The 25,259-nt window shown below is 38.7% G+C and overlaps 2 protein-coding genes across 2 annotated transcripts; both read right to left on the reverse strand.

Annotated features, from left to right (window-relative positions):
• Positions 1 to 690: 690 nt before the first annotated feature.
• On the reverse strand, positions 691 to 7,524 carry LOC134496961 (vomeronasal type-2 receptor 26-like). Its single transcript, XM_063302676.1, has 4 exons — positions 7,234 to 7,524; positions 5,862 to 6,512; positions 2,057 to 2,183; positions 691 to 1,601 (listed from the first exon to the last, which is right to left on the reverse strand). The coding sequence occupies exons 1-4, from the start codon at positions 7,522 to 7,524 to the stop codon at positions 691 to 693; spliced, it is 1,980 nt and encodes a 659-aa protein (XP_063158746.1).
• Positions 7,525 to 12,461: 4,937 nt separating this feature from the next.
• LOC134496963 (vomeronasal type-2 receptor 26-like) lies at positions 12,462 to 23,366 on the reverse strand. The gene is made up of 4 exons (XM_063302677.1): positions 23,164 to 23,366; positions 22,006 to 22,297; positions 13,881 to 14,007; positions 12,462 to 13,372 (listed from the first exon to the last, which is right to left on the reverse strand). Exons 1-4 carry the CDS (start codon positions 23,364 to 23,366, stop codon positions 12,462 to 12,464), a joined length of 1,533 nt encoding a protein of 510 aa, XP_063158747.1.
• Positions 23,367 to 25,259: the final 1,893 nt, after the last annotated feature.

Raw genomic sequence — 25,259 nt, forward strand, 5'->3', positions numbered from 1 at the left:
ATACAGACCAGCCTAGGTAGTAGAGGAAGTCAGCGTTGCTATTAAACATTTCCCAAAACAGGCACCCTGTCCTCTACCTTCTCCTCAGAAAGAACAAAGTCCTCTAAATGAAAAACAAGAGGTACTGAAATGAAGACTAACTGAACATCTAGAACAGCACAATAACAACAAAAAAAAGGGTCCCTGCATTGAAGCTTATTGCTTCTTATTCTGTTGCTGTAGGTGTTGTTCCTGTGTATATTCTGAAAGGAAAGAAGTCTGATGAACATGTTTCTAAAAAAAACCCAACCCTACGAATAAAATCTCTGGACTGCACAAAACAGTTTCTCAAAATTTTACAAATCTGGATATGTTAAAGTTATAGCACTAACTCTATCACATTGAAAAATCTCATTAAATAATCACATATGTCTTGTTTTCTGTAGGAAAAGATACTAGGTAATTAATTTAACTTAAATACTACTATGAGTTAGGTAGTCCTATGTCTTTGATAGCTTTAAAGATGGTAACAAGCACATTGAATTTCAACTTGAAGCCAAATGGAAAACAGGATAACCCATGGAGGAATAATGACAAATGGCCATAACGTGGCAGGCCCACTATTACAGGTGGTACTGAATTCTCAACTATCTGTAGTTTCCGATTCAGTGAATATATCTTTTACTGAAACAATATCATAGTATTATGATACTATGTTTCCACTTTCTTGCCTCTCATTAACTGTTTCTTATTGTTCAGGTCAGGCCTTAGTAGAATAACAAAGCATTTTGGAGAAAAGATGCATCCCAATAACCCTGCACTAGAAGATAGTATAGAAAAGATCTCCACAGCCACCATGTATTTCCCCTTGGTGCTCAGATATGTGGGAAAAAAGGACAACCAGACACTGCAAAAACACAAGAGGCTGAAGGAGATAAACTTGGTCTCGTTAAAACTGTCCGGTAAATGCCGGGCTTGGAAAGCCACACTGAAGCCAACAATGGCAAGGAAAAGCAGGTAGAGCAAGACACAGTAAAACATGAGAGTGGAGCCTTCATTGCATCCCAGGATGATTTCATCTGCCACTAAGTTCATATCAGCATCTGGGTATGGGGGAGAGGTTACAAGCCACACAATGCAAACAATGAGTTGAATAAGGGAGCAGGAAACAACAATATAATTATCTAATCCTTTTCCCAGCCATCTCCTCATCTTGGATCCTGGCATTGAAGCCATGAAAGCTAAAATCACAATGATGGTTTTGGCCAATACACAAGAAATGGCCACTGAGAAGACAATCCCAAAAGCAGGCTGTCGGAAAAGGCAGGTCACCTTTTCAGGTTGTCCAATGAACAATAAACTGCAAAGGAATGAGAGCACAAGGGAGACAAGGAGAAGGTAGGTGATGTTCCGGTTGTTGGCCTTGACGATGGGAGTGTCCTGGTATTTGATGAAGATCCCAAGCACCACAGTGGCAATGCAAGCAAAGACAATTGCTGTAGTAGCCAAACTGGTCCCTAAGGGGTCTTCATAAGACAGGAAAACTATATGTTTTGGAAGGCATGAGTCATGGTCCTTGTTTGGATACTGTCCTTCTGGGCATGGCAAACAATCATCCATATCTACAAAAGAAAATATGATTATTACACTGTCAGAGATTCCACATTAATCAAGACATGACTAATATTGACCAAAGTCAGAGGTTTAGCCCAGTGGGCCCTGGTTAATGGTTCAATGGAAAACTGCCCAAGTGGTATGAAGCTATTGGGCAGACTGAAGACACTAATAAACCACTTCTGTAATACAGTCAATAGAACTGCACAGAATTCCACTCAACTCAAACCGACATTTATTTGTTGGACCTCTAACTGTTTCGTGGCTGAAATGAAAAGGTTCCTTCTTTCTCAAGTTCCTGGGAAAGTAATTAGGAAGTGGAAGGGACATTTTGCTTTATTTCTCTCATCTAAACCAACACCTTCTTTTCTCCTTCTGTACAGAACTAGAACTCCTTCTCCTGAGTAGTCTTCCTTTCTGATTTGCATGGAATGGTCAATTCCATAAAGGTGACAGAACTCACCTTTCTGATTGGTGATCTTCCCTTCTGGACATGGAAGGCACTCGTAGCAGCAATACGGCTTTCCTTCTATTTTGGCTCTACTTGAACCTGAGTGACAATTGCCATTACACAGGGAACGGGGTCTTTTCTGAATGAAGATGAACAAATTGAAGAATCAATTTCATGCTGTTGACACACTATGACAGGTTGGTCTTTGCAAATAAGGTCCACATTAAGGAATAAAAAAGAACCAAGTTCATTTCCACTGGATTGTAGAAGTCTGGAAAATATTTCCATGGCTTTATTGCCTTTATCTTTTATCTTAATTCATTGGAAAACCTTAAGGTTTTATGTACCTTAAGATTTTTATGCTTGATTTTTTTTTTATTTAGTCTGAAGTGCTTTTTCCTGACATATAATAGGCTGTTTCTCCTCTGAATTATTTTTGCTTTCCAATATATATCTAGAAAACAGGAATTGAATTTTACTTAACCAATACTTCATTTGCTACTATTTTTTTTTTTTTTTGTATAAGAGAGGTAGTGGATCAGATCTAAATACTAACAGTATAGAAAGCAAGGGAGATGCCCTTGACAGAACTACCCAGGAACATTGCATAAGCCAAGAGGGCTGAAATATTCTTTAACCTTGAGAAGCAAGATCCTACTTGGAAGAGACTCAGGAAAAGGCCTCCCTGATTCTTGGGGATATAAGAAGGGATGGGAGAGCACAATACGATTTGCAAGGTTCTGTTCTTCTAGCTTATCTCCATGAAGTAGGATTCTAGTCTTCCTCTGGAGTAGCTTTTCTGCATGTTCTACCAAGTAGGGCTGAGATAGAGATGCAGACTATCAAACTGACCCAGCCCTCTCCCCAAACATTCGTTCCCATGAATCCATTAGGTCCTCTGCCTCCCTATAGTATACCTTAGTAAGCTGGAAGCCCCTTGGCACAGAGGGACCTTTGCTATTACACAATGTCAGGCCCTCCCTCAGCCCTCCTTGTGAATCAATAGAGGAAGACTCCATGCCTAGAACGGCAGTGGCCTTGCAGCTGTGGACACATGAGCTTGGTTCTTTCTAAGCATGGGCATCTCTTGGGTCAATACTATGGAGACATTAACACAAGTCTCATCCTACCGTCACTACAGACATATCTGTGGCCAAGGAACCATTTTATACTTCCCTCTTGCTTTCAGATATCAACTCTGGCACAACATACAGTGTTGCCAGCTCAACATTCAGTGGATCATGATTATTGGGTTGTGCTTTGGACTCAGCACTCTAAACCCGATTCAGTGTGCACCCAGTTTGCCATCTTAGATAAAGATCTACTCTCTCACAAACTGTGTCCATAGATGCTCCCTCGGCTCCCCGATGTCCCCATCCCTCCTGTTTAGATTCTCATATTTGATTTCTTTTATACCTTCTGTGTCTCTTTTATATATATTTAGTGTTTTACTTTTACACTTTATATAGCTCTTTTATTAAACTTTTTAAGGATTCTGATCATTTATGCCTTTTATACCAATACCTTTTCTATTTTAAAAAATCTTTTTTACCTAATCTTACCTAATATATGTTTTATGTTTCTTCCCTATAACTTTCCAATAACTGTAACCCAGCCCCTTTTGCTGGTCTATCACTGTAGACAAATTGATTTGCTTTGAGTAGTTGGAAAGTTAGGGAATTAAGCCCCCTTCCTTAGGCCAGCAAGATATTTAAATCAAATATCTATTCCCAAATTCCAAGCAGGACAAACATTATCACATTGTACTGACCACCTAGCAGCTATTTCATTTATGTTTGTATTTGATTCCCTCTGAAGCAAAAGTAGTTAATTATGTTAAACTTCAGAAACCTAGTCACAAAATATACTATAATTTAGATTATTATTACCATTGTTATTATCCTAATTGCACTAAGGGCCCACTGAAATTTTAATCCCAAAGCACTCTCATTTGGATTACGCACACTAAATCAAGTCTTGTATCACTTATTATCTGACCTCACCTATGGGAGACACTTCTTTCTCCACCACTTTTTTTTTTTTTTTAACCAGACTAAATTAACATGGAGTCAATCTATTAACCGTGACAGGTCATGCCCTAAAAGAATGTAGGTACTCTTGGACATTCACTATCGGCAAGAATTAAGGAGCCATTGAAATCATTCAATTTTAAACAATAATGAATTCAGAAGTATAGTCCAGAGATATTCAAAGCTGTCCCAGTAGGAAATTGAGGAAGGGGGGATGACCCAGGCAGCACAACACCCTTCTTCTGAAGTTATTGCTCCAGAAGCTGAAGAGAGACAAAGATTGCAGCATGGATTGGAACTAACATCCATTCCTTTATTTTCTGATCATGAGATACTGGGGCAAGGCAAGAAAACCTGACGTTTGAGAGAGGAGGAAGAACCACCTGTCAATGTGCCTTTCTTGCCATGGAAATAGAGCTGTTCCTCATCTTTGCACTGGTTTGCTGTTCTATTGAATTGCTTAAGGGAACCTCAGAATGACACATTTTCCACCAGGCAGAGGGTTAGGGAGAAGCAGACAGATATTTGGGTCCAAGTCACCACATAAGCTGGTGAGTTATCCAAGGTAATGACCTCATTCCACCTAACACTATTAGAAAGGAAAACCATGCATTGAATCAAGGTCAACTGCCTCCCAACAGTGATTTGCCATTGCCTTCTTCTAGTAGGTTTTTATGAATTTGCAGTCTAGAATAAGACCTGGAGTTTTCAAGTGGGCACCCATTCAAGTACTCACCATATCTGATCCCAATTACCTTTTCAAGGTGATCAATAAACTGTCATCTAATTGAACACCAAACTGAAGAACACATTTCAATTAAAAACACAAGTACAATATCAGAATAAGGCTACACAGTTTAAACAGGTTATAAGTCAACAATTTTTGAAGAGGTTTAGTTAAACTATCACCCGATCTGTACAAGACATATACCTGGTTAAATCTTGTGGGCCATACAATGGAGTCCTCATGAATGTTGAGCAATTTAGAAGAGAAAGGGTCCGGGTCTACCCATCCCACTTTGACTTTTGTAAATGTGCTATTTGAGTGTGTCACCCAGTTGAAAATATCAAATCCAGAAACTATATGCCCATTGTCATCAAAGGAAATATCTTCTCCAGCACTATTTTTAAAGAAAGTACTTCTCATAAATCTGTGGAACTAAATTGGGGAGAAGGTGAAGAGAAAATCTTGCCATGAGAAACCCTTCATAATAGTCCTTTTATGTTCTACAAAAAAGGTAGTCCACGGTTGAAAATTGTGGGTAATTGTTTAGAGAGAGAGAGGGAAAAAAAAAAAAAAAGCATTGCTGCAGAGTCAGTATTAAACATGGTAGAGGTAGATTTACACTGATGGCACTCATTCCAATTCAAAGAAGGAAAAGGACAGAGAGAATGAGAAGGGGAAGGGTAAAGAGAAAACATTTTTTCTGAGCTGTTCAGGCAGTGTGGTGATATCAAAAGGCAAGGTGGGGTGACACATTTGGGTGAGTAGATGTATTTGGTATGGTAGAGGTTGCTCTGTTTAGCACTGTCCACCATCTTTGTTCTCTTTAAAGTCAGAAACTATACTAACAAAATGTTCTCTTTTCCCTCAGATTGAAGTAATGCAAATTTTGTAGGACAAAAATCATAAAATAGCGACAGTACCAAAGGTTAGCAGTAAGAAAAAAATGTGCTGAAGTTCTATTTTTACAATAATATAAAAATGTCCACAAGTGGAAAAAAGAGAAATTATTCTGGGAACAGAAATATTGACTGAAACTCTTCTAAATTGACCTGCAAAATACCTGCCATGGCTCTTCATTCAGTCGATTTTGTCTTAACCATCCCATCTTTGCTCTCCCTTTTGACTTGGATGAAGTTATTGCATGCAGAGCGTACGCCATAATGTAAACTGCATTGTAGATGCTGTAACTGTGGCCGGACATGCCTATGTCAAACAGGGTCCCAGGTAGAGTCTCCAGCTTTTCCTCCCCTGTGCAAATCAACTCATCTCTCTCATCCAGAGTGGAATTTGAGAAGTCACAATTAAATGCATCTTTCCAGAAGACTCTGATAAAGCCATCTCTGTTTTCTGAGATAGGGTTTCTTTCCTTCAGAAATGTCTGGAATCCTCTAGGATAGTTTGTGTGAATAGCGAATGATAGAGCACCATGGAGGAAATGTATGTCCCAATCTCTTAGAAAACCAGGAGACGCAAAATCCATCTGGGCTGTCATAATCCACACTCGGCTCTCAATTGGTATATCATAAAATTGGGCAAAGTGGAAAATTGATCTTAAGACACTAATAGTATGTATTTCACCTTGTATAATAACAGCATTGGCAGTAGTTCCTGTGACAATATGGGATGTTTCAAACCATGTCATTGCTTCTTCAGCAACATCACCTGAAAAAGACATTTTGGGCATTGTTTCTAAGAAATCCACACAGATACCCTGTTGAGAATAGATGGGAAGTATATTCTGCTTAAATATTTCTCCATTGTCATCATTATATGCAACAACACCAATCCAGGTCCACTTGAAATGCAGCAGCAACTCAAGAATCCCCATATACTGATGGGTCCCATCTGGAAACATCTGGTGGAAGAAATCTTCTTTGGTTTTGTCATTTATTATTGGAGATGACCCATAAATGATCTTAGGGTAGAAATACATGGGAGGAAGTGAGACATCATGACAATCAATCTTACGGTAGATTCAACTGAAAGATAATGCACTGGGAAAACACTTTCTCTCCATTGCTTTTTATGTTGCATTTTGCTGAACTTTTAGATATTTCCTAGTATAAAGGAGAGTAAAAGCAAATATACCTTCTGGGAAACAAAATTCTTGAATACTAGTTCGTCAAGAAGTACTATAGTTTTCAAAGTCCTTCAATGAAGACTGTTAATCAAATGAATTCTTGGGATAAGAGGATGCATTGATGTAGGGATGGTATGGGTGGATAGAGAATGAACTTGTTCAGTATAAATTTATCATTCTGACCCTTCACATACAAACATAGATTAAACAACCACCAAGCTGGTTCTTCAGAAAAAAAAATGTAACAGAGTTTAATAAAGATATTTCTATCTTCTTACAACCATACAGAATACTTTATTTAAACTTAAGGAATCTTGTTCTTCCTCATCATCTTTCCATGAGTACAACTTACCTGCGGAACTTTGTAGGTGCTCAGGATGTTTGTCATGTGGAGGCAGACTTGGGAATTAGGTCCCCCAATGACTCCCACAATGTTACTGTGAATGTCACATTTGTAGTTAGGGATGAATTTGTCCTTTGTGGATAGAAGTTCCAAAGAGGCAAGATAGGTCCATCTTGCAAAAAAATGGCTATTTAAAATGTGGAAGCCCAAACTGACATTGGGTAAGATGTGGATATTCTCATTGATTTCCTTCACAGCAAATGCCAAGGCCAGGATGTGCTGGTAATTATGAGTAAACATCCTATATTGAAATAAATTGTTTCAGTTCAGGTCTTTTTTCTAGATGCTCATTCTCTCTATGCATAGTGCTAAAGAAATCTGGTACATTGAAAACAAGGAACTTCAAGTCAAATTCATGGGACAAGTTTTGGACATTATGAAGAGATTGTCCCATAAAAACTAGATTTTAAAAATATTAAATAGGGGAGTCAGTCTTACAGATGCACATGCTCCGTTCCTGAAACCAGTTTGAAACATACCATATTTTCTTTAGGGATATTACAGTGCATTTTCCTAAACATGAAAACATTAACAGCTGGGTCAGAGAGTCTATCACTATTGAAAGCTTTTATTTTATTTATTCAGTTATTTATTTAGTTATAATATTTGTATAGCTGCCTATCTCATGTACTTTAAGGATATAAATTCCTGTGATTTAGGGCAGTTTTGTGTTCTTGCACTTAGATTAAATACAACGTTTGTCTGTCTTACCTTTCATGGTCCTATTATCTTCCTCATTATCTACTGCTTCTATATTTTCTTACGCTTCAATTGAATCCATTGAAATTAATGGATTATGGAGATATTGTGACCAGCATGGGGACTGAATTGTCCACCCACCCCCCCAATTGCCCCTACACATGTATGGATGCTTCCATCTCTGAGCATCTTGGGAACCACTCCAGCAAAGTTTAAGAAATGAAAGTCAGCAAATGAGGACAGAGGCATATACTTGATTGGCCTGAAAGGTTGGAAAGATTCCTCAAAACATTTTTCCTTCATGTTTCTTCCCTTGATTTCCCCCCAGATTGCAGCTTTAGCTGAAGCTCTACAAATAGCATGAATAACCTGAGAACTGTATCTGATCAAACATGACATGAATTTTATAAATAAAACCTAAAGTACTTACACAAGGTCATCAAAACTCTCCTCAGAAGGCTGCTTCTGAAAGTTGATTGGACTCGAAAAAATGTAGATCTGAGAGAAAATGCCTGCAATGATGAAATCCCCTGGCTGGTAATACTTGTGGAGAATAGAAAGAGGTTCACCAACAGGACACTTAGCAGTTGAAACCTTACCTGAGGCATGAGGAACAGCCCCTGTAACTATCATCAGTGCCACAAATAACACCAGTTTGTCTGGGAGACTTCCTGCCTTCTTCCAAAGTGCCTGTTCCCTCATTGGCATTTGAATACTGCTGCTTCAAAAGGCAAAACTCAACTCCTCTAAAGCCAGAACAGTACAATATTTACTATCAGTGAACACAGTGGTGAAGCTCTACCTGTCTCTAGCTTCAACACTTGGTGAGACATGAAGTATTAGTATAGTTAACTGTCGAGTCCTCCTCCTGTCCCAAGGGAATGCTTATGGCCCAGAAAAAGATGGCATTAAACATAGCTATTACATAATTATGGTCAGTTTGGGGAATAATGACCAATTTGGGATTCTGAGAACTCTATTATATTTTCAGAGGTCAACATGTTGATCTTTATCACAGCTCAGCTGGTATCTTTCCAGTCTTAGTTTATGAACCCAAGAGGAACACCAGATGTGTAATTTCTCTTATTAAAGTAAAGCCAGAAGAGAAATAATAAGTAATAATAATAATAATAATAATAATACAAAAACAGGCTTTTGAGACAGTCACGCTCAAGAAGAATATATATATATATATATATATATGTATTTATGTATTTATGTATTTATGTATTTATGTATTTATGTATTTATGTATTTATTTCCATTTCTCCTTGCCATTTCCAGTTTTGGACAATTTTCAATTTTGGCATATTTTGAATCTCAGGTGGACCATATCAGTAATCTACCTGCAAACAGATACACTGTTTTGATCATGTTGCCTCAAGAGTTCTGCAGTTTGTTTTATTTAGCAGAACATTTGAAAAACCATTGCTTTGGTCATATAAATGAAGCAATCACCAAGAAAGATTTTAAAATGAAAAAAATCAGCATCAGGACTTCCTAATTGAGTTCCCTGTTTCCCTTTCCATGTTTCATGGAGAATAAAGGGCTGGTTCTGCAAGGCAGTGGAAAGAGACTAGGAGATCATGTTGTTTATTCGTTTATTCGCTTCCGACTCTTCGTGACTTCATGGACCAGCCCACACCAGAGCTTCCTGTCGGTCGTCAACACCCCCAGCTCCCCCAGGGACGAGTCCGTCACCTCTAGAATATCATCCATCCACCTTGCCCTTGGTTGGCCCCTCTTCCTTTTGCCCTCCACTCTCCCTAGCATCAGCATCTTCTCCAGGGTGCCCTGTCTTCTCATTATGTGGCCAAAGTATTTCAGTTTTGCCTTTAATATCATTCCCTCAAGTGAGCAGTCTGGCTTTATTTCCTGGAGTATGGACTGGTTTGATCTTCTTGCAGTCCAAGGCACTCTCAGAATTTTCCTCCAACACCACAGTTCAAAAGCATCAATCTTCCTTCTCTCAGCCTTCCTCATGGTCCAGCTCTCGCAGCCATATGTTCCTACAGGGAACACCATTGCTTTAACTATGCGGACCATTGTTGTCAGTGTGATGTCTCTGCTCTTAACTATTTTATTGAGATTTGCCATTGCTCTTCTCCCAAGGATTAAACGTCTTCTGATTTCCTGACTGCAGTCAGCATCTGCAGTAATCTTCACACCTAGAAATACAAAGTCTTTCGCTGCTTCTACATTTTCTCCCTCTATTTGCCAGTTATCAATCAAGCTGGTTGCCATAATCTTGTTTTTTTTGCAGTTTAGCCACAAGCCAGCTTTTGCACTTTCTTCTTTCACCTTCATCATAAGGCTCCTCAGTTCCTCTTCGCTTTCAGCCATCAAAGTGGTATCATCTGCATATCTGAGATTGTTAATGTTTCTTCCAGTGATTTTAACTCCAAGAAGGATCTCCAAGGAGATCATAGTTTGCCTTTATACAGGTCTCCACCCCTACTGTATTTGAAGTTGATAGTAGGTCTTCCCAAACAGGGTGAAGGACCTCTTTCAGTCAGGTTTCAGGCCCAGATATGGGACAGAAACAGCATTGGTTGCACTTATGGATGATCTCTGGCAGGAGCAGGATGAAGGCAATGCATCCATCCTTGCTCTTGTTGACCTCTCAGTGGCATTCGATACCATCGACCATGGTATCCTTTTTGAGCGGCTCAGGGTGTTAGGGGTGGGCGGCATAGTGTTGAGCTGGTTCACCTCCTTCCTCAAGGGCTGGTCCCAGTTGGTGTTAATAGGAGAGGAGAGATCGGCCCCTCCTTTGTGGGGTGCTGCAGGGATCGGTACTCTCTCCTCTCCTTTTTAACATCTACATGAAACTGCTGGGTAAGATCATCCATCTCCAATGGATGAGGTATCATCAATATGCTGATGATACTCAATTATACATCTCCATCCCAGGGGAAGTAATGATGCTGTGACTGCCCTTTCCAGGTGCCTGGGGGCTGTTGGGGTCTGGATGGGGAACAACAGGCTTCAGCTGAACCCTGGTAAAACGGAGTAGCTGTAGGTTAACGGCCCCTCAGCTCCTAGGAATTTGACATCTTTGGTTCTGGATGGGGTTGCACTGCCTCAGACAGATCTGGTACATAACTTGAGGGTCCTCTTGGACTTAGGACTACTGCTCAAAGAGCAGGTGGCAGTTGTGGCCAGAAGGGCCTTTGTGCAACTTTGTGTTGTGTGCCAGCTACGCCCCTTCCTGGAGTGAGAGGCCCTTCAAATGGTCACTCAGGCCCTGGTCACCTCACATACAGACTACTGTATTGTGGTCTACATGGGGCTACCCTTGAAGAGTATCCGGAAGCTACAGCTGGTCCAAAATGCAGCCGTGTGGGCAGTTTTTGGTGCCTCAAGATCAGCACATATTACTCCCTTGCTCCATGAGCTGCATTGGGTGGCAGTTTGCTTCTGGGTCCAATTCAAGGTGTTGGTTATCACCTTTAAAGCCCTACATGGCATGGGTCCAGGTTACCTAAGGGACCGTCTCATCCCCCTTACATCAACCCGTCCCACCCAGTCATGCAGAGAGGGCATGCTACGGACCCCGTCTGTAAGAGAATTCCATCTGGTGGGGTCCAGGAGGTGGGCCTTCTCTGCAGCAGCTCCCACCCTTTGGAACATCCTTTCCCCGTAAGTGAGGTTGGCCTCCTTTCTTCTGGACTTCAGGAAATGGTTGAAGACCTGGTTTGTCACCATGCCTGGAGTGGGGAGGAGCTACTCTTGGGGCTTGATGTTTCCCTAGTCCTGCTGGGACTGGTTCCGGTCCCCTCTGGGTGGAATTAGATCTGCGATCACTTGGATTTTATTATATTTTATATGTATTTTTATTGCTATTATTTTGATTTTATTGTATTTTATACTGTTTTATTGTGAACTGCCCAGGGTCCCCCAAGTGGGGGAGATGGCGGTAATGAAAATATGACAAATAAGAAAATAAATGAAGTTGATAGTAGATATTCCCAAAACCAGGAGAGCTGATCTGATGTCAATGATTATTGCACCCACTTATTGGTCCATTGAACCCCTTGGATATTTCAAGGCAAACTGAGCAGGAGCTAGAATCTAAAAATCAGTACACAAGAGAAATGGTTGTTGTCTGGAAAAAGCCAAAATTTTAAATGTGACAACCTTGTAAAATACACGAGTGCTTCTGAGACTTTCTGTGCTGAAGGACCAGTTTATAGTCTACACCATGTTAAGCAAGATAGGTCCAGGGATCATGATTGCTATAAAAGTCTCTAAATCCGTACTCTCAAATTATCTGTCCAGCAACTTGGTCATTAAGTGAAGTGATTGCTAAATGACTGTGCTTACAATCTCACTTAAGCTATCCCTTGCTTTACAGACCTACAAGTTAGTCACAAAGTCACTTTTTTCATAACTGACAAAACTGTAAATGGTTGCTAAATTAGGCAATTTATACAAAGGGACACCTTTCTATCATCCACTGAAATAATATCATAGAATTATATTTCTTCTTTCTTGTCTTTCAGAAGCTGCCTCTTACTGTTTAGATCAGGCCTCAGTAGAACAATAAAACATTTGGGAAAACAGATGCAGCACAGTAACCCTGCACTGGAAGATAGTATGGAAAAGATCTCCACAGCCACCATGTATTTCCCCTTGGTGCTCAGATATGTGGGAAAAAAGGACAACCAGACACTGCAAAAACACAAGAGGCTGAAAGAGATAAACCTGGTCTCGTTAAAACTGTCCGGTAAATGCCGGGCTTGGAAAGCCACACTGAAGCCAACAATGGCAAGGAAAAGCAGGTACAGCAAGATGCAGTAAAACATGAGAGTGGAGCCTTCATTGCATCCCAGGATGATTTCATCTGCCACTAAGTTCGTATCAGCATCTGGGTATGGGGGAGAGGTTGCAAGCCACACAATGGAAACAATGAGTTGAATAAGGGAGCAGGAAACAACAATATAATTATCTAATCCTTTTCCCAGCCATCTCCTCATCTTGGATCCTGGCATTGAAGCCATGAAAGCTAAAATCACAATGATGGTTTTGGCCAATACACAAGAAATGGCCACTGAGAAGACAATCCCAAAAGCAGGCTGTCGGAAAAGGCAGGTCACCTTTTCAGGTTGTCCAATGAACAATAAACTGCAAAGGAATGAGAGCACAAGGGAGACAAGGAGAAGGTAGGTGATGTTCCGGTTGTTGGCCTTGACGATGGGAGTGTCCTGGTATTTGATGAAGATCCCAAGCACCACAGTGGCAATGCAAGCAAGGACAATTGCTGTAGTAGCCAAACTGGTCCCTAAGGGGTCTTCATAAGACAGGAAAACTATATGTTTTGGAAGGCACGAGTCATGGTCCTTGTTTGGATACTGTCCTTCTGGGCATGGCAAACAATCATCCATATCTGCAAAAGAAAATATGATTATTACACTGTGGAAGATTCTGCATGACTAATATTGACCGAAGTCAGAGGTTTCGCCCAGTAGGCCCTGGTTAATGATTGGATGGAAGACTATAGGGCAGACTGAAGACACTAATAAACCACTTCTGTAATATGGTCAATGGAACTGCATAGAATTCTACTCAAATTGACATTTATTTCTTCAACCTCTAACTGTGTCATGGCCAAAATTCTTTCTTTCTTTCTTTATTTAATTTCTATCCTGCCTTTATTTTTTTTATAAATAACTCATGGTGGTGAACATACTTAATACTCCTTCCTTCTTTCTCAAGAATTATCTAATTACCTGGGAAGGTAATTGTGAAGTGGATGGGGCGTTTTGCTTTATTTCTCTCATCTAAACCAGCACCTTCTTTTCTCCTTCTGTACAGAACTAGAACTCCTTCTCCTGAGTAGTCTTCCTTCCTGTTTTGCATGGAATGGTCAATTCCATAAAGGTGACAGAACTCACCTTTCTGATTGGTGATCTTCCCTTCTGGACATGGAAGGCACTCGTAGCAGCAATATGGCTTTCCTTCTATTTTGGCTCTACTTGAACCTGAGTGACAATTGCCATTACACAGGGAACGGGGTCTTTTCTGAATGAAGATGAACAAATTGAAGAATCAATTTGATGCTGCTGACACACTATGACAGGTTGGTCTTTGCAAATAAGGTCCACATTAAGGAATAAAAAAGAACCAAGTTCATTTCCACTGGATTGTAGAAGTCCGGAAAATATTTCCATGGCTGTATTGCCTTTTTTTTCCTCTTAACTCATTGGAAAACCTTAAGGTTTTATGTACCTTGAGATTTTTATGCTTGATTTTTTTTTTATTTAGTCTGAAGTGCTTTTTGCTGACATATAATAGGCTGTTTCTCCTCTGAATTATTTTTGCTTTCCAATATATATCTAGAAAACAGGAATTGAATTTTACTTAACCAATACTTTATTTGCTACTTTTTTTTTTGTATAACAGAGGTAGTGAATCAGATCTAAATACTAACAGTATAGAAAGCAAGGGAGATGCCTTTGACAGAACTACCCAGGAATATTACATAAGCAAAAAGGGTTGAAATATTCTTTAACCTTGAGAAGCAAGATCCTACTTGGAAGTAACTCAGGAAAAGGCCTCCCTGATTCTTGATGATATAAGAAGAGATGGGATAGCACAATAAGATTTGCAAGGTTCTGTTCTTCTAGCTTATCTCCATGAAGTAGGATTCTAGTCTTCCTCTGGAGTAGCTTTTCTAGTCTGGTCTACTTAGTGGGTGTAACAAAGAAATGTAGACACAAACATTCTTGCCAGTGAATCCTTTAATTCCTCTGCCTCACTATAGTATACCATAGTAAGCTGGAAGTTTCTTCGGCACAGAAGGACACCCACTATAACACAATGTCAGTCCCTCCCTTACCATCAATACAGGAAGTCTCCCTAGCTGGAGTGGCAGTGTCCTTGCAACTCTGGACACATTATCCCTAGTCTTATGCTACCATTAGGTCAGAAATATCCAAGATCCACAGGAAAATGTATACTTACTTGTTTCTTTTCTTTTTTTTTTCAGATATTAATCCTGCCACAAGTATTGCAGGCTCTGTGCAGCATTTCTTAAAATTGATCAGTTTTAATTGATTGTCAATTAATGAGCAATCAATTAATTAATGATTAATTAAATTAAATTAAAATCAATTAATTGTATTGAATTGATCAAATAATCAATTTAATTTAATTGATCAATCAATTACTTCTGGCTTGTGTTGTGGACTCAACACTATAAACTAAACCCAATGTGCCCCTTTGGCTTTTGTGGCCAGCCAGCTCCACAAGCACCCTGGGAAGCTTACAGGAATTAAAACTACACAATTCAAGAAACAAGACCACCCAGACAAAACCACATAAGTAACATTGAAAAATATAGGGACGCGGTGGCGCTGCGGGTTAAACCGCTGAGCTGTTGATCGGAAGGTCGGCGGTTCGAAACCGCGCGGCGGGGTGAGCTCCCGTTGCTCGTCCCAGCTTCTGCACACCAAGCAGTTCGAAAACATGCAAATGTGAGTAGATTAATTGGTACCGCTTCGGCGGGAAGGTAACGGCGTTCCGTGAGTCATACTGGCCACATGACCCGGAAGTGTCTATGACAACGCCGGCTACAAGGCTTTGAAACGGAGATGAGCACCGCCCCCTAGAGTCGGACACGACTGGACTTTACGTCAAGGGAAACCTTTACCTTTACCTAACATTGAAAAATAGTGAACAGAGCCAGGTATTAAACTTGCAGAACACTTAAAGAATGGGAGCTGCACTTATCAAGGGCTTCAACAGGTGTGCTTCTTTGGTCCGGCAAGATGCCATTTAACTGAGGTCGTTCGAAGTGCCCCCACTCTGCCGAAGTGTACCAGATGGGCACCTGGAGGCAGATGTTTCCCCCAGTAACCAGGCCCTATGCCATGAAGGGTTTTATAGCTGACTTCCAGCAGCTTGAAATGCATGCAGAAGTCAACGTGCAGCCAATACAGCTCATACAGCAGTGCTGAAAGATGGGCATATCAAGTAGCACCCACTAGTGCCCAATGGAAGTTCCACACACAGCACCTTGTTGTATTCAAATTGTGAGGTGCCAAGGGCATGAGTGGCCATCTGAAGGGCTTCCCAGTTGAGAAATGGGTGCAACGGATGCCCAGGGTGAACTTCTGCAAAGGCCCTCGTGGCCATAGTTGCTACTTGCTCTTCAACCAGTTGGAGGCCCAGAGTTGCACACTAGTCTCAAATGGGGAGGTGCAACCCCTTCTAAAAGCAAAGGTGAAAATCTCCCAAATGCAGGAGGCCCAAACAGCCATGGCCACTCAGTCCTGTCAGGATTAAGCCACAGTCTCTTCCACCCTATCCAAAGCCAAACAGCCTGCAGCAAACAGACACCTTCACCTGCACAACACATGGTTGAGATGTACAATTTGGTATCATCAGCATACAAAGGATGCTGGACCCTGAACTGATGCATGACTTCACCCAGTGGTTTCATGTAGATGTTAAACAGGAGGGGTGAGAGTGTCGGGCTCTGAGGCATCCCTCCTCTTAGAGTCTGCAGGTACAACCTCTTCCCTCCTGTCAACACTGATTGGGACAAGCAAGATATTTAAATCAAACCACTCTTCCCAAAACCTAAAGAGCAGAAACAGACTGTACTGTTTAATAGAAGAAATATATATATGAATCTATACAAAATATATACCTGGTTAAATCTTGTGGGCCATACAGTGGAATCCTCATTAATGATGAGTGATTTGGAAGAGTAAGAAGTTGGGTCTACCCATCCAACTTTGACTTTTGTGAATGTGTTGTTTGAGTGTGTCACCCAGTTGAAAATATCAAATCCAGCCACTATATGTCCTTTGTCATCAAAGGAAATGTTTTCTCCCGCACTGTTTTTAAAGAAAGTACTTCTCATAAAGTTGTGGAGCTAAATTAGGGAGAAGGTGGAGAGAAAATGATGCCATGAGATACCCATCATAATAGTCCTGTTGAAATCTGTGGGTAATTATCTACTGCAGGGTTCCCGAAAGTAGTCAATATCAACCCTCATCGTTGATGGGACTATCCGTTGTTGTTGTTGTTGTTGTTGTTGTTCCTAGTTGATCGATTGATTATATACCATCAAGTTATTTTCAACTCCTAGTGACCACATAGATACGTTTTCTTCATGACAATCTATCCCTATTAAAGTAGTATTTATTAAATTATTTTTATCTAATAAATGTTTCTGGGTTGATGAACAATCTGAAACTTCATGACGTTGGAATTAAACTCTGCATGATGAGCTGAAGAGTTTGAGAACCCCTGACCTAGAGGAAAAAAAAAACATTCTGCAGAGACAAAACAGTAAACATGACCAGGTGGATTTATTCCAGTTCAGAGAAGGAGAAGCAATATGTGGAGCAGGAGGGGGAGGGGGAGGGGGAGGAGCAGGAGGAGGAGGATGGAGGGGAAGGGGAAGGGGAAGGGGAAGGGGAAGGGGAAGGGGAAGGGGAAGGGGAAGGGGAAGGGGAAGGGGAAGGGGAAGGAGGAGACAACACTTGAGCTGTTCAGGCAGTGTGATGACACCAACCAAGATGCTTGGGGACACAGTTGGGAAAGTAGATGCTTTAATGTAGCAGAAGTTGTTTTATTTAGTTAGAAACCATGCCACTAAAATTGACAAGGGAAATTGGTGAAGAAACAATGCTGAGTCAGAAATGCAACTCTAGTTCATTTTATTGTTTCTACCATTAAACAGAATCTTGCCAGACTAAAGGTGCCTTAACTGAGCTAAAGAGAAAAATATTCTTGGGAATCTAGGGTGGTGTTAGTCTAACTTTCTTCCTCGCGCCCCCCGCCCCCACTCTCTAAGCTATGGAAGTTGTGGGAAAGTTTATCTGCCCAGAATGCTGTCCCTACTCCCTCATCTCCTAGCTCCATCACAAAAAAAACATGCCATTTTGCATCAAATTAAGATGCTGCAAAGTTTACAGGACAATATTGTTGAAAGTATTAACAATATAGAAGCTAAGTCATAAAACAGAAAAAAAAAAAAATGCCTCCCAAGCTCTAAATTTATACACTGACCAAAAATGTGTAGAGGGAAAAGAAAAAAAAAAAAAAAGGAAATGTTTGACATAAAAATATTGAATGTTGGTATTTTACATATTCCATCTATTAACTTTCCAAATGTACTTATAAATACTCAGAATATATGCATGTAAAAACAAAAGCAAAAAAAAACCTTAATCTTTCTTCGTGATAAGGAACTCCACAGATCAATTATGAAATGGTTTTCTCAATACAAAGTATATACTAAATTGTTAGCAAACCATTTAAAAGTGATTACAAGTAAAATTATTCACCTAGATCAATCGTGTTTTAATCTAAATTGATATATATCTACCTCTATTGGGAAATTAGTAGATATTATGCAAATTAGTAAACATAATCAATTTTCACTAACCATATATTCTTTAGATGTATTTAAAGACTGATTTTCTAGAACTACAAGTTTTAGAACAAATATTAAACACATTTAAATTCCAGACTGGCTTTTGTAATATGATTGAGCATATTTATGGACCTACCAAAAGCCAGATAAGACTTAACAGTTATGACTCAGATTCTATTAGAGTGTTAAGAACTACCAAGCAGAGTTGCTTCTTATCACCTTTATTATTCAACTGAGCTATAGAAGTGCTGGCAATAGCACTTAGATCCAACAATCAGATTTACAGGATACAATTGAGTGACAAGGCATATCTTTTAAATCTATTTGCAGATGACACGGTTCTGACTCTCTCAAATGCTTCCCATTCAGGAGTAAGAGGAATCTGTTGAGGTTTCAGGACTATCAGTCAATTTTTACAAATCACATCTGATTTTTTTTTTTCTCATACACCCCCAAAAATTCAAAAAGAAATTTCTACAGATTTAGGGATTCCAATAGTTTATGAATATTTAAAGAATTCAGGCATCACTATCATTAAAATATTAATATTTTTGATTAATAATCATATACCAACATGGGAGAAATTAAGCAGGGAAATGAAAAATGGTTTTCAAAACATTTCCACATTTTAGGGTGGATTCCAATGGTAAAAATTAAAATCCGTTCATGGCTCAATGTTCTATTTCAATGCCCCCCAGTGGAAATTCCACAACCGGTTTTAAGACATTGGAAAGAAAGAGGGAAGGAAGGAAGGAAGGAAGGAAGGAAGGAAGGAAGGAAGGAAGGAAGGAAGGAAGGAAAGCAAGCTTTTTCTTTCATGCAAAAAACATGAGAACAAATAAAAGGATTTTATATAAAACTCTGAAACAGGGAGGTTGGGGCATGCCCAATTTGAGTATATGTAATCAAGCAGCACAATTAGGGCATCTGATTCCATTCATTATGGAAAGCTAAACAATGGGTCCAAATTGAAACTACGTGAGAGCCAAATAATTTTATAAATGAATGTTGTTGTTGTTGTTGTTGTTGTTGTTTCCACCCAAAATATTATTCTAGAATAAAACAGATTGAAAATGTTTTCCTTGAAATGACCTTTCAAGTTTGGAGGAGAAAATACATAGCTTTGATAAAGGATACTTCTACTTTAACTACTTTAATAACATACAGTATATAGATCAGGATAATCATTATGCTTTGGATAAAATAATTCCATTGAGATAATACAAACTATAGATTAAAACAATTTTATAGTAATAGTGAACCTCTCAATAAAGATCAGATAGAACAACTAATAAGTGACAAGTTCCCCCCCCCCTTTTTTTTTTTTTTGTATCAACTGAAATCTCTTTTGGACAATAGAGATAGTAGAGCTTCATCAACATAACCAATTTTGTTAATTTAATACTTTACTACTTAGGACAACCAAAAGTAACAATCTCAATAATGTCTAGATCATTATTGCAATTAGAAATAGTAGATCCATCCCAAGGTTTATAGGAAGGTTGGAATACTGATCTTGGAAATCCCATTCAGGAGACAAATTGGCAGATATTATGGAAACCAGATAGGTTCACCTCAACTTCAATGCAAGAACTGCAGTGGAAGGTTGTACATCACTGGTACTTGACTCCAGTCAGATTGGCACATATATATCAACATTATTCTTCTAAATATTGGAGAGGTTGTTAAAAAAAAAAAAAACTTTTTTTTTTTTTCATTTTTGCTGGGCATACAGTAAATACTCTTTTGGCATATTTTTTTGGGGGAAATAACTGTCATTGCTAAACAAAGACTTGAATGTTCCCCAGGGTTAAGCTTACTGCATTGCCACATTAGAAAAAAATCACAGGCAAAGGTAAAATAATGAATCATCAGAGGGAGGGACCATAATTTTATCAAATTAGGATGGATTTTATGGTTTACTGCAGTATCAATAGATGGTAATAATATTTTACATATATGATAAATCTGTACACATAAAATATCTGTCCATTTATTTTCTTTTTAGTAACCTTTTTTTGTATTTTCTATGTATTATTTCTCTACGTATCTTGGATTTATATTGATTGAGCTACTTGATAATCTTTGTTAATCATAGTTCAATAAAAACAATAAAAAAAGAGAGAAAGAGATAGAGGTGGTTTTCTTTTAGATCTATCTTAGATCTCCTTCCTGGCACTCTCATTGGATAACTACTGGCCATAATGGTCTACTATGGCCACCTGGTGTAATGTCTATTCTCAACAAAGTAAAAGCATTCTATATGTGTATGCATGGTACCTTCCATGGCTGTTCATGTAGTCCTTCTTGTCTTATCTCTTTCATCTTCACTCTCTCTTTTGACTTGGATGAATGTAGGGCATGCAGAGCATACGCCATAATGTAAACTGCATTGTAGATGCTATAACTGTGGCCAGACATCCTTGTGTCAAACAGGGTCCCAGGTAGAGTCTCCAACTTTTCCTCCCCTGTGCAGATCTCCTCATCTCTCTTTTCTAGAGTGGAATTTGAGAAATAACAATTAAATGCATCTTTCCAGAAGATTCTGATAAAGCCATCCCTATATTCTGAAACAGGATTTCTTTCCTTCAAAAATTCCTGGAATCCTCTAGGATAGTTTGTATGGATGGCAAATGATAGAGCCCCATGGAGGAAATATATATCCCAATCTCTTTGAAACCCAGGAGATGTAAAGTCCATCTGGGTGGTCATAATCCACACTCGGCTCTCAACTGTTACATTGTAAAATTGTGCAAAGTGGAAAATCAATCTTAAAACACTAATAGTATGTATTTCTCCTTGCATAATAACAATATTGGCAGTACTTCCTGTGACAATATGTGAAGTTCCAAACCAATCCATTGCTGTTTCAACAATATCATCTGAAAAAGACATTTGGGGCATTATTTCTAAGAAGTCCACACAGATACCCCATTGAGAAAATATGGGAAGTATATCCTGTTTAAATATCTCTCCATTGTCATCATCAAAAGAAACCACACCAATCCAGGTCCACTTGAAATGCAGCAGCAACTCAAGAATCCCCATATACTGATGGGTCCCATCTGGAAACATCTGGTGGAGGAAATCCTCTTTGGTGTTGTCGTTTATTATTGGAGATGACCCGTAAATGATCTTAGGGTAGAAATACATGGGAGGAAGTGAGACATCATGATAATCTAGATTTAATTGAAATATAAGGCACTGGAAAAAGGTTTTCTTTCCATTGCTTTTCCTGTTGAATTTTGCTGAACTTTTATATATATTTCCTATTATAAATATAAGTAAAAGCAAATGTTCCTTCTGCAAAGGTCTTTCTTGAATACTACTGTGTCAAGAAGTATTATCATTTTCAAAGTGTCCCTTAAGCATGCATATTTCTGGGATAAGATGAGTATGTGTATGAATATGAATGAGTAGATAGAGAATGAGCTCATTTATTATAAATTCATCATTCTGATGCTTCACGTACAAACAGATTAAACAACCACCAAGTCAGTTCTTCAGAAAAGAAAAAGGGTCACACAGGTTAAAAAAGAGATTTCCATTTACTACACTCATGGAGAGAATCACACTTATGCTTAAAAAACCTTGTTCCTCCTCCTCATCTCTCCATGTATACAAATTACCTGTGGAACTTTGTAGGTGCTCAGGATGTTTGTCATGTGGAGGCAGACTTGAGAATTTGGTTCCCCAATGACTCCCACAATGTTATTGTGAATGTCACATTTGTAGTTAGGGATGAATTTGTCCTTTGTGGATAGAAGTTCCAAAGAGGCAAGATAGGTCCATCTTGCCAAAAAATGGCTATTTAAAATGTGGAAGCCCAAACTGACATTGGGTAAGATGTGGGTATTCTCATTGATTTCCTTCACAGCAAATGCCAAGGCCAGGATGTGCTGGTAATTCTGAGTGAACATCCTATATTGAAATAAATTGTTTCAGTTTAGGTCTTTTTTCTAGATGGTAATGATCATCCTCTCTAGACATAGTGCTAAGAAAAGCTGATCAGTTGAGAACACGGCACTTCAGATCAATTGCGTGGAACAAGTTTTGGAATTTATAAAGATATTTTCATACACAAAACTAGATTTCAAAAATATTTCATTCCCATTCTCTCATTTTCCAAAATGTCAAAAATATACCACATTTAGGGATAGTACTGTGGCACCTGCTAAACATGAAAACATTCTGAGCTGAAGACAGAGAGCTCCCTTGATGTCTTTCAATGTTGGAAGCTTTTATCAATAGAACTGGAACAATCTACCTCATTTCTTGTAGAAAATTTATGTGATGAAGGGCAGTATGGTGTTCTTGTTCTTCAATTAGATTAAAGGATGTGGATGACTGTCTTACTTTCATGGTCCTATCATCTCTCTCAAAATCTACAGCTTCTGTATTTTTTTAAGCTTCAATTGAATCCACTTAATTTAATGAGCTGTGGAGCTACTGTTACCAGTATGGGGACTAAATACTTGACACACACACACCCCGCAATTCCCCCTATTCCTGCACCTCTACACAACTAGAGATGGTTCCATTTCTGATCATCTTGGGAAGTACTCCACCAAAGTTTAAGAAATGAAATTCAGCAGATAAAGACACAAGCATAGACTTGAATTGCGTGAAAGGTTGAAAAGATTCCTTATAATATTCTGTTTCCTTCCCCCCCTCTTCCCCCCTAATTGTAAATTTAAGTGTCACCTCAACAAATCATATAAATAATTGGAGAACTTTATCTGATCAAACATAACATGAATTTTATATGTAAAACCTAAAGTACTTACACAAGGTCATCAAAACTCTCCTCAGAAGGCTGCTTCTGAAATCTGATTGGACTTGAAAAAATGTAGATCTGAGAGAAAATGCCTGCAATGATGAAATCCCCTGGCTGGTAATACTTGTGGAGAATAGAAAGAGGTTCACCAACAGGACACTTAGCAGTTGAAACCTTACTTGCAGCATGAGGCAAAGCCCATGTAACTATCATCAGTGCCACAAATAACACCAGTTTGTCTGGGAGACTTCCTGCCTTCTTCCAAAGTGCCTGTTCCCTCATTGACATTTGAATACTGCTGCTTCAAAAGGCAAAACTCAACTCCTCTAAAGCCAGAACAGTACAATATTTACTATCAGTGAACACAGTGGTGAAGCTCTACCTGTCTCTAGCTTCAACGCTTGGTGAGACATGAAGTATTAGTATAGTTAACTGTCGAGTTCTCCTCCTGTCCCAAGGGAATGCTTATGGCCCAGAAAAAGATGGCATTAAACATAGCTATTACATAATTATGGTCAGTTTGGGGAATAATGACCAATTTGGAATTCTGAGAACTCTGTTACGTTTTCAGAGGTCAACATGTTGATCTCTATCACAGCTCAGCTGGTATCTTTCCAGTCTTACTTTATTAATCCAAGAGGAACACTGGATGTGTAATTTTACTTATTAAGGTAAATCCAGAAGAGAAACAATAAGAAAAAATAATAATAATAATTAAAAAAACAGGCTTTTGAGACAGCCATGCTCAAGAAGAAGAAGAAAATAATTATTTATGTATTTATTTCCATTTCTCCATGCCATTTCCAGTTTTGGACAATTTTCAATTTTGGCGTACTTTGAATCTCAGGTAGACCATATCAGTAATCTTCCTGCAAACAGAGATAGGTCATTGATCATGTTGCCTCAAGAGTTCAGCAGTTTGTTTTATTTAGCAGAACATTTGAAAAACTAGTTTGAAGTTTTTCCTGCCTTCTTCCAAACTATTTATTCCCTCATTCACATTTGAATACTGCTGATTCAAAAGGCAACACTCAGCTCATCTAAAGCCAGAACTCTGCCATATTAACTTCCAATTATCACAGTGGGGTAACTCTGCCTGTCTCTAGAATAAACTCTGTATGGAACATTAAGTGTTAGTATAGCTAACTGTTAGATTATCCTATTGCCTATAGGGAACATTCATGGGCCAGGAATAGATACCATTAATTATGGTTATTTTGTAATTATGGTGGGATGGAGGAATAATTACCAACCTGGAATTCTAAGTTATCAAAATAATTCCAGATGTCAGCATGTTTATGTTTCTCACAGCTTAGCTTCCCAATCTTATTCATTGAAATAATAAGAGAAAGGTATATAATTACCCATATGAAGTTAAATCCTGAAAATACTCCATCAATACAAAGGTTTTTAAAAGTTCCATATGCAAGAAAGAAACATTTATTTATATTAATTTCTCCTTTTAGGATAAAACTTTGCCAGTTCCAATTTGGGTCAATTTACAATTTTAGAATATTTTGGAGCTCAGATGGATCATATCAGTAATCTTACTGAAAACAGTTATCTCACTGATAATTTTGTCTCAAGATCTATGCAGTTGGATGGATGGATGGATGGATGGATGGATGGAGAGATCCCTTAGTAGCCAAATTCTTTGAAATCCAAATCATGCCTATTTTGAAAAGGATCTATGTCCTTTTCTTTCAGAAAAGTAGGTGTACTATCTTCAACTGCCATTTTTTCTGTCTCCAGATATCAATCAGCCCTGAATTTTCCATCAAATCAAATAAGACTTTTGGTAATTTACCTAGAGTGATTTTAATATTCTTCTCAGATGTTTTATCCAGTTATGGTGAGATTGCTGCATTCCAATCTCCCATCAAACACCAATTTTCATAAGAGAAACCTATTAGACTCTCCATAAGTCCTTTATAGAACAATATGCTGTCCTCATTTGGGGCATACATTCCTAATATCAGAGTCTTTTTTTTTTTAATAAAGCTTTATTAATTTTTAAACATATAATTAAAATACAAAGTACAGAATATAGAACAGATAGAATACAACTCTAAAAACAAACAAGAAAAACTAAAACAGTGCAAAAAT

This window comes from Candoia aspera, chromosome 4 (assembly GCF_035149785.1).
Source record: "Candoia aspera isolate rCanAsp1 chromosome 4, rCanAsp1.hap2, whole genome shotgun sequence".
In the NCBI taxonomy this organism is placed as follows: domain Eukaryota; kingdom Metazoa; phylum Chordata; class Lepidosauria; order Squamata; family Boidae; genus Candoia; species Candoia aspera.

Coding starts and splice junctions, on each gene's coding strand:
- LOC134496961 (XM_063302676.1), bottom strand. CDS start 7,524: ATGTTTACTCATAATTACCAGCACATCCTGGCCTTGGCATTTGCTGTG. Junction 6,513..7,233: donor GCACCTACAAAGTTCCGCAG/GTAAGTTGTACT, acceptor TATTCTCAACAG/GGTATCTGTGTGGATTTCTT. Junction 2,184..5,861: donor TGAATGAAGAGCCATGGCAG/GTATTTTGCAGG, acceptor ATCTTCATTCAG/AAAAGACCCCGTTCCCTGTG.
- LOC134496963 (XM_063302677.1), bottom strand. CDS start 23,366: ATGATAGTTACATGGGCTTTGCCTCATGCTGCAAGTAAGGTTTCAACT. Junction 22,298..23,163: donor GAGAGTTTTGATGACCTTGT/GTAAGTACTTTA, acceptor ATTTCAATATAG/GATGTTCACTCAGAATTACC. Junction 13,373..13,880: donor GAAGATCACCAATCAGAAAG/GTGAGTTCTGTC, acceptor TTTCTTTTGCAG/ATATGGATGATTGTTTGCCA.